The sequence below is a fragment of the Wyeomyia smithii genome, chromosome 3 (genome assembly GCF_029784165.1).
Source record: "Wyeomyia smithii strain HCP4-BCI-WySm-NY-G18 chromosome 3, ASM2978416v1, whole genome shotgun sequence".
NCBI lineage: Eukaryota > Metazoa > Arthropoda > Insecta > Diptera > Culicidae > Wyeomyia > Wyeomyia smithii.
The window spans coordinates 96,295,706-96,310,935 of record NC_073696.1 but is presented as its reverse complement, the minus strand read 5'-3'; the positions used below and the strand labels follow the sequence as shown (position 1 = coordinate 96,310,935).

Genomic DNA, 15,230 nt, shown 5'->3' with positions numbered 1-15,230 from the left:
AATTGATTGGATACGTCCTTCTTCCATCTTCATTAGTCTCGGTCGTTGTGTGAGGTAATGTTCCTGATATTTTTTCGGGATTTTCATGCCTCTTATCGCAATCCAGAATACGAATGTGATCGGAAAGTAAAAATCGTTCCGGGCGAGGCCGTGTGCAGGATTTTTGTTTGAGGAGGGTTTCATTCAAAGGAAATTTAGATCTACAGAATAAGTTAATATATGAATGTTAACACTAACAAACAGTTTCATTTTTACACCGTATATAATTTTCGAAATTGATCCTAAAATTTTTGTGGTTTTCTTTTTTGAACGCCCAGTGAATTTATAAGTTTTGTGGCTGTTAAATCCCTTTATCAATAAATTTTGAATTCTTCACTATCAAAGCTTTGTTTTTTTTAGTTTTAGTTAGTTTTATAATTTCCGCTGAACGGTTTCTTTTCTTTAAGTCAGGATAAGAGATGTTAAAGCTTTTTGCTCGTGAAAAATAGAAAAAGTATAGATTTTTAGGGTGTGTAGCGAATCAGCTAAAAGCTGAAAGTCACTTTAATAAAGACAAAAAAGGGTGTGTAGCAGTTTTGTTATTGCATTGAAGTTATAATTTTCTAATAGTACACCGTTTCAACGGCAAAATGTATAACAATAATTAGTTGAGTTTTGGACGCTTCCCTAAAATGTATTTATTCAAGAGGCAGGTCAGCTGAAATCATACAACACATATTATTTCATTAGTTTAAACTTTTAACGGATCTGCGGACGATAATTTTCATAAATATTTTATTTATATTGCAAACAGAAACATTTTTCCCGAACCATCTAGTTTATGAGTGTTCAAAATTGTATTCAAATTTTAATAACCACAAAGTAAAACTTTGTGTAACAAAAAAATAATCATTCAACGACTTCAAATCGTGAACTTTTTTCATTTACTCTCCAATAAGTTTTAGTTCAGAACTCTGCTGCTACTGACGCTGCAAAACGTAACTTTTCAGTCTTGCACCTTAGAGAAATATTGTCCTCAGAAGAGTTGTAGATAATGTTGCCACAGAAAAATCTTTGCCGAAATGACTTTTCATCCAACTTTTTTTGTTTTGAAGATAAAATGTTTCATATTATACTAGTGCTTGAAATTCGCTGTTTTTAGATATAAAAACTGCAGCATTTAGAAAGCGACAACGTTAAGCATATATTTGTACATTATCGAAACACACAACAATATAGAACACACAAAAAGATAGCTCCTGCAATGACCGAGTTATTGCCAAAAAATGGAACAAAATAATAATTTTTGGAACATTCCCAGATCACAGCTAAGCAAAAACTAGCAGACGAAACCTGAGTGGGATGAATTACTATAAAAATCACTCTGCAAAAAAGATTGAAATATTTATCCCTTCCAGTATCTTCAATGCCTGATATACAATTCAATTTGACATTTTCGTCAATCACTCATTCTATGTAGAAGCTATCATTTTTATGTGTTCTTCAATGTTGTGTAGTTGGATTGCTTACAAAAATTATCTGAACATTGTTGCTAAATGCTACAGTTTTCTAGAAGTTTTCGAGAAGAGCTAGAAGAAAAGTGTCGTCGGCAAAGATTTTGTGTTAACATTATCTATAGCTTTTCTGTTTCTCTAAAGTTCGCAAGAAGTTATACTTTATGATAAAGTCATATTTTTTATGGATTGTTTGCAAACTAAAAAGAATCAAAGTTCAAAGGATCATGAAAAGTCATCTTGACCACAACTAAATTGAATACAAATTAGCGAAAGCCAAAATATTCGGTTTTGGGAAGGGGGGAGGAGTGGTAAGCATTTCTAGTCGGAGTAAAAAATAAACAAGGCTCTGCTAGAATGTCATAAAAATAATAAAAGAAGAAAAAATATCACCAAATTTTGTTTTTTACGTACAGAGAATTTTTAAAAGTAACCAAAAACTATAAACTGGAATATTAAATCGAACAAACGCTTGATCGTTAAGCTCACAAGAAAAAAATCGAAAATTATTTTATTGTAGATTCAAATTACTGAAGGTGTAAATGTTCGTTTTTTAGAAGTTTTTAGATACATATTCTAACATAAACTTTATTTAAATATAGCCCAAAAACGTTGGGTTGTACAGAAAAAAAGTTTGAGAAATAACTGTAGGGAGAAAAATCGAAGTAACTAAGTTTTTTCTCATGAAAACTTGTGCAAGAAGGAAAAATCTTTTTCTGTAAGTTAAATTTAAAAGGGAAGCTGCGTAGCCGCAAGGTTACAGAGTCCGTTTTGTCAAGCGGATGGTCGTAAGTTCGAATCTTAGTAGAACCAGGCCATCCGATGTCAAAAAGGACTTAAGCATGGGTTTATTCTCAGGCTCCCCACCAGTTACCCTTCCTTTACGCTGAAATCTACAATGCCTTCACGTGACTTCCTCTTAACAAAAAATAAGTCCCTCTTATCAATAAAACTGGCCAGAAGGACGCACGACGAAACTTCTCCAGGGAATTATAATTGGTGATATTTGGCAAGAGGAACGAGTATCGATATAGTAGAACAGTAAGCGTGTAAGGAAGAGTATCACATTACACACAAGCACTGATGAACAATAATAATAAGCATGCCACTTCTCAATAGCGGTATTGCTATTAACAGAAGTGCGGGATACAGCAGACACCCGGGCATATCTCACAATAGATCTACGATTCTGGTCGCAGTGAGGAAGTCCATACAGGAACAAAAAAAAAGTTCAATTTAAGAGTACAGTAAGGCTTTTTTATGCGTGTTGCTTTTCTCTATCACTCAAAAACCGTACAAGATATCAACATCATGTCAATCACGTTTTCCGTTTAGGTCAAAAGTAGTGCAATTCCATAAAAAACGGGCAACCAATTTTATCTACAAATTTTTTTTTTTTTTGGACGAGACTTTGAATAGATGTTTCTATGGGCAAAAGATGCCATGTTGTGCTAGTGGCCTTATTTCCTGAAAAACGATTCATTTTCGAGAAGCATATTGTTAGAGCCAAAATGTTTTATTTTTTTTTATCGAAGTGACGTCTTCGGCAATGTTTTAGACAGTAAAAAAACCATTTTTCTTGAAAAAAAAATTTGAAGGAAAATTTGAAATTAATTATCTTAAAAGCTAATTTTCAAAAACCAAAGTTTTTCTCATAAAAGCTACTTTAGGTATTCAGAAATATTTTTACAGTCAAAACGGTTTACCCTGTAAAAAAAATGATTTTGCTTTCAAAAAATTATAACTGTTTTTTGTTGATTTCTCCAGGATCGGACAGTCAAAATGAAGACTGAAGTGATCTTTTGTAGTTTTTGTAAAAAAAGATTACAATCAAATTTTTTTTTAATTTTTTGAAAAAAAAACCATTTTTTCAGAGTGTTTTTAGGACAAAACTATTATCTTCAACTTTACCGAAGATGTAACACCGATCAAACAAGCCGTTTTGGTTCTGAAAATATTTGTAATCATAAATAATACCTTCCCAAAATAGATTTTTCAGCTTCTCAAAAATGAGTCGTGCTCCAAAAAATAAACCAATGGTACAAAATGGCATCTTTTGCCCATAGAAACGTCTATGCAAAATTTCAGCCGAATCAGAAATGACAATTAAAAAAATCACAGGAGGGTTGTGTGCAAAGCCACGACCGCAAGGTTGAAGTAGAATACTTTTACAGAGCTCTACTTACGGCTGTAAATTAACCTACGGCCGGCGTATCGGTTCGCGCCACTTATCGCATTTAGCCTGACAGAGGCCTAATGCGCACGGCAAACACAATAGAAAGGTGTTTTCACATTGAAAATTAGACACGGCTTTACTGGAGTAAGTGTTGGCAAATGCATCTACCGCTAATACCGCCGCCATCGTACGAAAAATGACGCGCGTCTAAGAACACCCGAACTGTTTCGCCGTGCCGCTTCCATTTACTTCCTTATTACATCGGCCTTAGGGAAGTACCGGCTGCACCTACCGCTGAGGCTGTTACCTGTTAGGCTCTTCAAATTAAGTGTTTTATTTGTCCTCAAAAGAACAATTGTTCAATTCCATATCGGATATGATGCAATCGCTTCTCTGTAATATTACCGACAGTAATATTCTCCTAAACAAAATTATCCTACTTTTCCATTAGAGGAAGTGCCGGCTGATGTACCGCAAAAATCTCGCCCGATCGCTCGCGTTGGCGTTCAGCCTGGCAGAGGCCTGAGACGTGGTGACCAACCACAGGGCAAGTGATTTGTTTAATTTGAAGGCAGCCACAGGTGCGACCCGCTGCTATGATCTGTTACTGCTGAGTGCCGATATCTGCTGTTACTGCTGTCAACGTTGTGGACGGTCCATTCAGTTCACCTTCCGACTAATGAATGTAGCTAGTTTTCCCAGAAACACTCTTTTATAGCCGAAGGGTGCTACGTAATAGGCCACGCCTTTCAGTTTAGGTTTACCATTTCCTTATGTTCTTTAGACGAATTATTCCAGAATTCGCATTTGATTTTTGTATCCAGCGAATAAACACCGATGGTGCTCTCACACACGCAACGGTTTTAACCCGTACTTATTGCGGTTTGTAACATCAAGCGATTTCGTTCGCTTACTGTTGCGTGTTGCATCGTGTTACAAGTTGGCAGCTGGGAGACGACGAAATTCTGTTTATGCTGATTGATTGAATCGACTTCATATTAGCTCTGCATAGTCGAACTAACTGCTTTTGTGAATGTGGTCTAACAGGGCAGTTTATTATTCAATGTCGGTTATGCTGATCGCAGCGCCTTTGCGCTGCCCCTACAGTGGGGGGTTTACTAAATAAAGTAAAAATTAGACATCTACAACAGAATTTGATTGCATCCCGCACAGGATGTCTGCTTGTGTTGATGCCAGAAAATTATTAACCTTCAATTATTTTTTTATTTGCCTTGAAAAAAGCATTTTGCGGTTCAAAATCGGTTGCTAATTACAACCTTTGAGCTGCCCTAACATTGGGGGAATTAAGATACACGGACAACATGCACTTTGGAAGCTATTTCACATTCAGTAAATTCGACGGGTGCGACAAATTTAAATTGCTAGGATGCAACACAGAATGCTTGCTTGCGTTGACAAAAATTTTTAACTTTCAATAACTTGTTTATTTGCCTTAAAAAAGGCATTTTGATTTCCAAAATTGGATTTCCTGATGGCAATCTTCATGCTGCCCCAACACGAGGGAAATAATGGCTGTCTGGCGGCACACGCTGATAAAAAACCGCTGAGACGTGGTGACCAACCACAGGGCTAGTGCTGCTGCTAAGGAAGGACGACTGCTGTTGTCGCTGTCTAGAACTATTATGAGCGGCTCCGGCTGAAACAGGCTCTTATATAGGCCAAATAGCATGTTTTCAATTGCCAGGTATATGATCCTGTCGACCGTGCTTGGGAAGCAAGCATATAACGACCAATCAGAGGTCGAATTTTTCGTTTTGACAAGGCTTGACTATTTTCAATAGTACAATAGTGTGAATAATAAAATTACAATTATCTTATTTTGGGAAGAATCTTAGAAGATTTTCCAATCTATTGCTGCAAGAACGAAGGAAATCCATCGAATACTAACCGATTTATTAGCATTTGAAATTGGACATATTCTTCACTTTTTTCTACTTCAAAAAAACATTTTTGTGGAACTGCTCATAAACGTCTATTTTTTACACTGATAAGTTATTTTCTTAAAGTATTTGGCAAAGGCTGTTTTGCAGAGAGAAGTGTGAAAGCCTAAATTTACATCAATATAATAAAAAATTTAAACGTATGATGTATTTTATGTCACGTATGATATAACTCAATATCACAAATCGATATTCTGAAAAACTCGCTAGAAAATTATAAACGTTTCGTGAAAGCACATTAAAAGTTGAATAAATAACGTTCAAAGGATCATGAAAAGAAATTTCAACTTCATTCAAATTGAACACAAATTAACAAAAGCAAAATGTTCATTTTGAGAAGGGGAATATGTTGCACGCATTTCCAGTCGGAGTGAAAGAAAAATAAGACTCTACTAAAATGTCATAAAAATAATATTACAAGAATTTCTACTTGGGTTAAAAGTATAACAAGGCTTTTGTTGTGAACAGCAGGCCTAATAAAAGTTTTATGACATTACAATCCTAGAATTTATCACTACATCTTTGACGTCAAAAAATATTACAAATTCAGCGTCAAAAATCACGATAATGCTTTCGACAAATAGAAAAAAATAGCATTCCAATGAAGTCAAACGATTTTTGTAATCATTTCTTAGTTTAGCTTAGTTTAAGTCATTGTACATACCAACATGGTTGTTACTCCGTGATTGATCCGAATCAGTAAAATTGCTCATTGAATCAGTTGTATGGGGCTGGGAGTGACCGACCATTCTCAGTGTACAAGTTTTAGTTACTCAATACTTTAAGGTAGGCTCGTCGTTTCTCCTCAGAGAATCACTTGCGTGTAGGAGAATATCTTTCACTACGAAAACAACTTCTCTCACACTGGTGGGCAGAGCAACGCACTTGCTTGAAGAGAACTGCAAATAGTGTGTATCTCAGGAGCATGCACAAAAATACCACGGTGGAATCTGAAATGTCTCTCCGAAGAAATAATAAACTGTTGTGAGCTTTCTCACACGAAAGGACATTCCTCTCAATAACTACACAACAGAGTTCACTGCAGTGCTTTTACTGTGTGCCTTTTAAGCATATATCAAATGAGGAGAGCATCCAGTTAAGAAAGTAAATTTAAATTGCATTGTTTGCTCGAAATTTAAAAAAAAAACAAATCAAGCCGCCTATCACGCATATTAGCTCTTCGAATGCTATCGAAATTATCTCAGCAGTGCACACCGCGGCGTACTTCTATGTATCCTCACTAGAATGATTCACCACTCTTGTTTCGCTCAGCTGTGGTGTGAGCAGCAAATGTGTTAGTTTTTTTTTCTGCGAGCAGCAGAAACTCAGCACCAAACAGAAAAAAAAGTTTAGTTCAAAAAATTGCTACACCCAGCGCATATGCTGGACAAGAAGTAAATGCTCTTTCATCATATTGTGAAGAACACCAAGACTGCTTTAAGGAGCCACGTCCTTGCAATCAGGGGTAAAGAGTTGACCTTTGCTGTTTGGAGATCGTGTTCACCTCTGCATCTCTACAAAGATCACAGGATGAAGATTTTTGGGAGTAGATGGATGAATATTTACCTTGATGAATGATGCAATCGTGCATATAACTCCTACCCATCTCTATTTAGCTATTTTCGGTGTATTCTATGTTCAGTCGGCTGACTTTAGAAGCACAATTAGCTTATTTATCTTTGGTGCCAGCTTAGACCAAGAGATAATGAGAATGCTGTTATTATCATCAGTTATTATCTAGAAAAAAAATAAAATAAAAGAAGAATGTTATTTATCCTGTTTAGCATGACCTGTCAGCTACATTCTCCATTCCTCCGGCTGGCAACAAAACTTAAACCCTGAGCCCTCACTAGTTTCTATATTAAGAGTTTTTTGTCGATATACGGCGCTCGAGTTGCAAGATTAAAAACAAGTAAATGTCATTATCAGATATACCTTTATGATTCAAACTTCGAACAGTCTCAAATTTCAAACACTTCAGAATAAAGATCGAATTATCATAGCTAGTGTAATAAATAGTATGTTTATTATATACCATTTCGTTCTTTGGAATGTCGTTTACCCAGTAATGTATAACTCTTTACTGTAGGGCCACTTCCACGGGATCAGCAGGCGTTGAAAAAAATGGCAGTCAGTATTTGACGGTTTGCCTATCTATCTCTTAGCAATTACGTTAAAGTGTTCGGAATTTGAACCATAGCCGAGTTCTGAAGTTTCGTTATTTTCATATACAAAACATCGCACCAAATCTCTTTGACTTCACTTTTCTGACAGATAGGGTTACTCCATTTAGGTTCGTTTTTGACTTCGCGTTTGTTTTTTTCAGTGAAGCAACCGTGTATGCAGTATGCAGTTAATTTTCTTATTCTGGAATATAAAAATCCACTTTGTCCAGCAAAGTTGTAGCAAATTTGAAAAGTAACAACTTTGTTGAAGACATCATACTTCTATCTATCTATTTAAATTAACTTTTGTGGAGTTTTCCATAATTACTACTAAAAATTCTTTTTTTTCCTATTTAACTTTTTATAGTGATTTTCTAAAATTTTCGAATGTTCTACAAAATTGTTTACTACAACGAAACAAACAATATCTTCGGAGAAAGTTAATTTTTATCTCACATATATTTTTTGTAGTTGACGATTTTTACTAGAATAATGCGCTAGTGTAAAACTGATTACTCTTAACTCAAAAAAAATGATTTTGAAGTCGTAGTGTCTTCAGTAATGTTGTTCTATTAATTATTCTCCATTTTGTAGAAGCTAGAACTCGGTGATTAATCTACCTAAAAGTGAGAAATGAGTTTTATTTTTCTCATTTTTGCGTATAGAAATCTACTTTGCTGAGTAAAGTTTCCGCACATTTTACAAGAAACAACTTTGTCGAAGACGCTATACTTGTATCTGCTAATTTAAATAAACTATTGTAAAGTTTTCTCTAGAATGCCTCTTAAAAGCATTTTTTAATATAACTTTTCATAGTGATTTTCTTAAAATGTTCAACAATGTTGTTAACTTTAATATAACACACAAGTTCACCGAAAAATTTTTTTTTTATTTCTTGAGTTTATTTAGTTATTAAAGATTTTTATTGACACTTATTTATTTTCAAATATCTACACAGGAGACAGCGAAAGACAAATGCCTATATCTGAATTAAATGATGTTTTACCTATACGTAAATATATAAATGGTTTAGTCTGCAGATATTTTCAGATTAGCTTCAGAAGCTTTTCAGAATAGCCAAAGAAATATGAGAGATGAAAATAAACTTTCTTCGATGGAATTGCTTGTTTTGTGATAGCAAACAACAATGCAGAACATTGAAAATTTGTAGAAAATCACTACTAAATGTTATATTGTGAAATGGCAATCTGTAGAAAACTTCGCAAAAGTCTATTCAAAAAGGCAGATAGAAGTATAGTGCCTTTGACAAAGTTGTTTCTTATGAAATGTGCAAAAAGTGAATTTTTATATGCAAAAATGAAAAAAGTAAAACTCGCTTCTCACTGTTAGGTGGATTTATCACAAAAGTGTAACTTCTATAAAATGGAGGATAACTAATGGATCAACTTTCCTGCAGGCACTGTGCCTCTGAAATCTATTTTTTGGGTCAAAACAATTTCGATCACGTTTTGGAAACAGATCAGCTCTGGAAACAGTGTGCACCGTGCGATGGTTCGATACCTTATTTTTGTGCTTTTTCTGACAATTGCTTCCGATTTCAGTTTTTTTTTTTTCTACCTCCTACCGAGCAAAGTTTCCTAATTTCTTACATCTTAATAAATAGTATATATTTTTATCCTACTATTCTAAAACAGGTACGCTTATGGGTCTTTTACCGGCATTTGCGTTCAAATATAAAACCTGCTAGGCACTTGGAATCTTTCATCATCCACTCATTTCAAATTCCACAAACTCACCGACCGAAGAAAAGTTATCTATCGTGTTGAGCATCACTTGGCAGAGAAAAAATGCCATTTACAACTTTTTATCTCCAGCCGACAAATGTATCCATTATTTCTGCACTGACACCGGCACGCGAAGTGGAAATAGGACGCGGCATTTCATCGCCGAACTTGCAAGCAACAACTCAAGTTACACGGCGAGCTTCCTAATCAGATAACAAAAGTTGCCTGTTGGGGAAGAACCAACCGAACGCCATCAGACGTAATTAGTTACAATAACAGATGGATGAAAGTTTTTCAGAACTTTTTTGTCCAGCCCGTCAGCCCCCCACAGTATCACAGAACATGGCAAATGAAATTATGTCACTCGTATAATTTATCCGCCAGTGATATTGTAATCTTAGCACTTTATTATCCTCTCGAGAAAAGCATTCAATCTGTTTTCGTATCGGAAGATGGCCTGTGCAGCAATGGATTTAAATTAGAGCAAGTCAAAGAGTAATTTCGTTTTGATGTATTTATGTCTTATCCAGGGATTGTCCGCGGGTCGCCGCTTCGAGAAACGATCAAACCACCCAGCAAAGACGCAATTAAGATAACCAATCTCCGAAAACGATATCCTTTGGAAACCCAAACTCAATTACTTCCAGAAGACATTGAGATTAATGATGTTCCTCGCTAGGCGGTGGTGCAATCTCGTTTTGCTAAGCGTACACAGTGTGGTTCTATTTCCCCCTATTTACAGTTTGGCAGTCGATTCGAAACTTGGTGCGAAAAAAGAAAACTCCGACAGTTTCAGCACCTTCACAAAGTGTTCCAGAATGTCTTTCTTTGTTGGACTCTTCTGACCACCGCACTTTGGGTGATTGTACCAGAACGAAGACTCGACTAACGACGCAGCTTTTGTCATGAAGCTGCTGGGTAGTAGAAAAATAGAAAAAACTAGTCAAAGCGCAGCGAAACTTTTCCTCCCTCTTTCTCTGTGATCTACGCAAAAAACCGGAGTGAGAATGGGTAACCAGGCTGGCAGCAAGAAACCAAAAGATTTTACTGCTGTCTACCAGCAAATACACAACATTATAAAAATTGTTTCCCATCCACTCCTGTTAGAAGGAAGCATGTGGTTCCATTCGTGACCAACCGGCTTCCGCTGGGATTGTTACTACGACACAACCAAGAAGCGAAAAGCCACACACACACAACAAGCGAAACTGACTTGCTAAGCAGTGACTTGTTGAAACTTTTCCTGGCTCGCTGGCTGGCTGGGTATTGTGTTGTGCCATTTTGCTTTCTTCGTCCCGATAGTGTGGCTACAAATCGCACTCATTTAACGACAATAAAAAGTAACGGGCTTTTCGGGAAGTAAACTGTTAGTCGGGTACAATTGGAGCTTACGCAATGCACTAATGCATCGTCATTTTCTCTCTTTTCTTTTCACTTTCGCAGATTATCCCCGGGTGAAGGTTGGACCGGAAAATCCACTGCGAGTGGAGCGTGACACGACTGCCAAGCTGGAGTGTTCCGTCGATGCCAAGCCGAACGTTCCGAATGTACGATGGACGCGGAATGGGCGATTTATAAGCTCTTCTCGCTCGCACTCCATCCAGCGAGTTTCCGTCCAGGATGCCGGAGAGTACGGCTGCTCCGCAGATAACGGCTTAGGAAAGGTGGGTGAGCAGCTGATAATGCTGGATGTGTTGTACGCTCCGGTGGTTGTCATCGAATCGAAAACCTGGGAGGCTGAAGAACGGGAAACTGTAACGATACGGTGTAACGTAACATCCAATCCACCGCCGATCACGATTGAGTGGTTCAAAGAGGGTAGTCCAGATTTTCGCTACGCCGGAGATATTTTACAACTGCGAGAAGTGAAGGCGGAGCATGCTGGAACCTACGTTTGTCGAGCGGTTAACATGATCAAACCGTACGGTGGCAAAATGGCCGAACGCATTGGAAACTCCACGGTCGCTTTGTTGGTTCGTCATCGTCCCGGTCAGGCGTACATCAATCCCAACAAACCTGTGGTCCATGTCGGCAATGGAGTAACACTTACGTGCTCGGCAAACCCACCTGGATGGCCAGTTCCACAGTTTCGCTGGTTCAAAGATGCCGTCGGGGAGGTGTCCTCGAACACAATACTTGCTCAAGGACCACAATACGTTATACCGAGAGCACATCTCGGAAGTGAGGGTAGCTATCACTGCCATGCAGTTAACGAGTTGGGCCATGGACCGATGGCGACGATCAAGCTGGAGGTACATCAACCACCCCAATTCATCCACAAAATACAGCAACACATGACGAAACGAGTTGGAGATACTGATTTCTCGGCAAGCTGTCACGCCAAGGGCAAACCAAGGCCTACCGCACGGTGGTTGAAGGACGGCAGGGACATCACCGCAGACGCTAATATGTACCGCATCAGCACTAGCAACAACGATGGCCTCAGTGGCATGGTTACCGTCCAAAGTACGCTCGTGTTCCAGGGTAAAGCACGACCCCACAAAACCCAGCTACTACCAAGTGACCGCGGTTTATACACGTGTTTGTTTGAAAACGAAGTAAGCACTGCTAATCTCAGTATGCATCTTCGCATTGAACATGGACCGATCGTACTGCACCAATACAACAAAGTTGCCTACGAAATCAAAGAAACGGCCGAAGTGCTGTGCCGAGTGCAAGCGTACCCTAAACCGGAGTTCCAATGGCACTTTGGCACAAATACTGCCGCCCTATCGATGTCATCAGATGGTCACTACGAGATAAACACCACCACCGATAACAACGACATCTACACCAGCGTACTCCGAATCAACAACCTAAAACATCAAGACTACGGAGATTACACCTGCCGAGTGGGTAATTCAATTGAGACCATCCGAGCGCCGATCCGACTACAACCGAAAGGACCACCGGAGAAACCTACCAATCTACACGCGGCTGATGTTGGATCGAATTACGTTTCGCTCGTTTGGGACCCGGGCTTCGACGGTGGCATTAGCAATACGAAGTTCTTCGTCTCGTACCGAAAGGTGGCTATTCCACATCACGACCAATTGAATGGGGATTGCGGCGTCATCCAGCAAGTTAGCTCCGATTGGATGGAGTTCGACTGTCAGCGTGACGTCCCTTGCAGCGTCACTCCACTAGATCAGCACCAGAGTTACGTTTTCAAAGTAAAAGCATTCAACGTCAAAGGTAACTCGGAGCCGTCGAATGAGATTGCCACCACTACAAAGGTCAGTAAAGTACCAACGCCGTTGCATGTGGGATTCGATCCCGAAACCAGGCAGCTGGGAGTCAACGTTGGAGCAACCTGCCTGTCGCTGATCGCCATCGTTGAATCGATTGGTTACCACGACACTCCGATTTCAACCTGGCAAGTGGTGCAGACGATTGCGCTAGCAGTTTCCGGCAGTAAACCCACCTACAAGGAGGAAGTGCTGGACAACATGATATCAGCGAGGAGAAGTTCCGCCCGATCGCTCGGAGACGATGATTTGCCGATGGCTCTGGAGGAGGAGATCCCACCGCGGGTTAGAGTAAAGCTGTGCCTCAAGTCAAACCACGACCATTGTGGAGAATACGTCGATGCTGAGAGTAAGCGCTTCGATGGTTTGTGTCGTAATTCTTTACTATTCATTTTTTCGCTTTAATTTTCCATTGCAGTTGGTCCAGCATACGTTCATGACTCGTCGATCATGGCGACTCCCACACTGATCGCCATTGTGGTGTCCTGTGTGGTATTCGCGTTATTCGTCGGACTTTTACTGATGTTCTGTCGGTGCAAAAAGAACAGCACCAAAAAATCATCCGCAGCAAAAGACTACGAGATGGACTCCGTGCGTCCTTCGATCGTAGCCCAACAAAGTCAGGCACCACCACCCTACTATCCCACAACCGGACTGGATAACAAGGCTTTGGAACACTCGATGGATCTGGCACTGGCGATGGAAGATCAGAAAACTTCCGTTTACGCTACCCAAAACGGGTACGGCTACCACTCCGGTACAAGTCATCAAGTGCCGAGCCACACCATCGTCGGCCAAGAATGTAAGTACCAGCTGTCAGTTTAGGTTTAGTGGACCAGTAACCAAGTTGGAGGGCATCTTAGAGCTTGATCAAACTTTTTCTTCCAATTTCGATAGTTCATTAACAGTAGCCAGTTACTTTTTGTTCAATATTTACTCGTTGTCTTATTCCCCTTAATCGTTCATTCATATATCAATACATAAAAATCATTCCATCTAGTGTCCACCTAGAAAGCGAAGTTGATTAATCGCTAAAGTGTAAACATGCAATTCGTAACATTCGTAACGCGTAATATTGAATGAATTATTTATATTTCCTTCTCGCTTTGAACATTACATGCAGGACTAGCAAGCGCTCTAACAATTCCAGCAGGTAAATAGAAAACCGAAAAAACCGCTTGTTATTAGTGAGAGCATTTTCCGCTTTCCCTGCCTTCGAGCGGCCGAAACCTCCTGCCGCACAACAACCCCGCTCTCCCCTCCCCCTGACACATGCACATCCTGCACACTCGCACCACGATTGGTTCCGTCCGAACCGACCGTCCGCCCAACACAAGCGAATAGTAGATACGTGGACATTATGAATGTTAGCAATCGCATCTCCTAGCGCTTTCTCCCTATTCGAATCCCGCATGTACGTTTACCACCTCAGCAGAAATCACACGGGTATAATTTGCTTTTCATTTATTGCACGTAGTTTTTCGTTCGGTCCCACTTGGCACCCGTCCGAGTCGTGTACAGCGATTCTGCTGCCACATCGGAGTCCAATACCAAATTAGAGAGCGAAAAAAACGTTAGTTGGTCTTTCTGATGCTGCTAAAAGATTGGAATTTTAACTCATAGATGTCCCAGTTGTTTTTCGTTTGATTATTTGAAATTGAAATTGGTTGAAATGGAGCAAGGGTACAGCTAATTTATTTGATTATTTTTTAGCACAATAAAAAACTTTTGAATTGATTTTATTGTTTCATTTGAGACGTACACTTTCGACTAATCAACATGATTAAACTTAAAAAATATGAGCCAAAAAATCCTTCTCAGCTCTAATTTTATTAAGTTTTCGTTTATGGATTGGTAAATTGGTATAATTGATAACAAGTAAAATTAATAAAATTGATAAATTGACAAAATTGCTGAGAGTTTTAGAAGGAAATTAGGATCTAGAGCTCGAGAGCGATACTCTAGGAAAAAATCTAGGAATCACAATTCGACTCAAAGTTGGGAGATTCATTTATCTAGGTTCACTTCGAAAAAAATCTAATTTTGGTATCGATTAGAATTCCTTCCTTTCTGTGGGACCCCCTCTTTGATAACGCATTTTTTGTTCAAAACCTTTTTTTTCCTTGCAATTCTTATACAAAAAACATCCGAAAAATACTGATAGATGATTTTCAAAGAAAATTAATATAAAATAAATAAATACACAAATAAACTATATGGCAACACTTCCGGTCATAAATTATATTTTTCTAGATGCGTTGGTTTAATTTCTTTAAAAATCGTCTGTCAGTGTTTTTTCGGGCATCTTACGCTTATGCAATTTAAGAAAAAGAAAAAAAAATTGAACAAAAAATGAAGGGCATTTCAGTGGCCACGAAAATTTGGGGTTTTTTGAAGTAGAATACTTCTCTCAGGAAGTTCGGCTACATAGAAATGTGAAAT

At 38.6% G+C, this 15,230-nt stretch overlaps 1 protein-coding gene across 2 annotated transcripts in view; it reads left to right on the top strand.

The window, feature by feature from the left end:
• Nucleotides 1-15,230, top strand: part of LOC129733200 (hemicentin-2-like) — an 842,839-nt gene that overhangs the window by 799,460 nt on the left and 28,149 nt on the right. The window contains exons 5-7 of one of the 2 annotated variants that reach the window (XM_055694854.1): nucleotides 10,984-13,137; nucleotides 13,207-13,590; nucleotides 13,912-13,946. In XM_055694854.1, the coding sequence (XP_055550829.1) occupies nucleotides 10,984-13,137; nucleotides 13,207-13,590; nucleotides 13,912-13,913 (2,540 nt within the window). In that variant the 3' untranslated portion in view covers nucleotides 13,914-13,946. Of the gene's footprint in view, nucleotides 1-10,983; nucleotides 13,138-13,206; nucleotides 13,591-13,911; nucleotides 13,947-15,230 lie in introns of those variants that run through there. The other variant, XM_055694853.1, reaches the window with a different exon arrangement.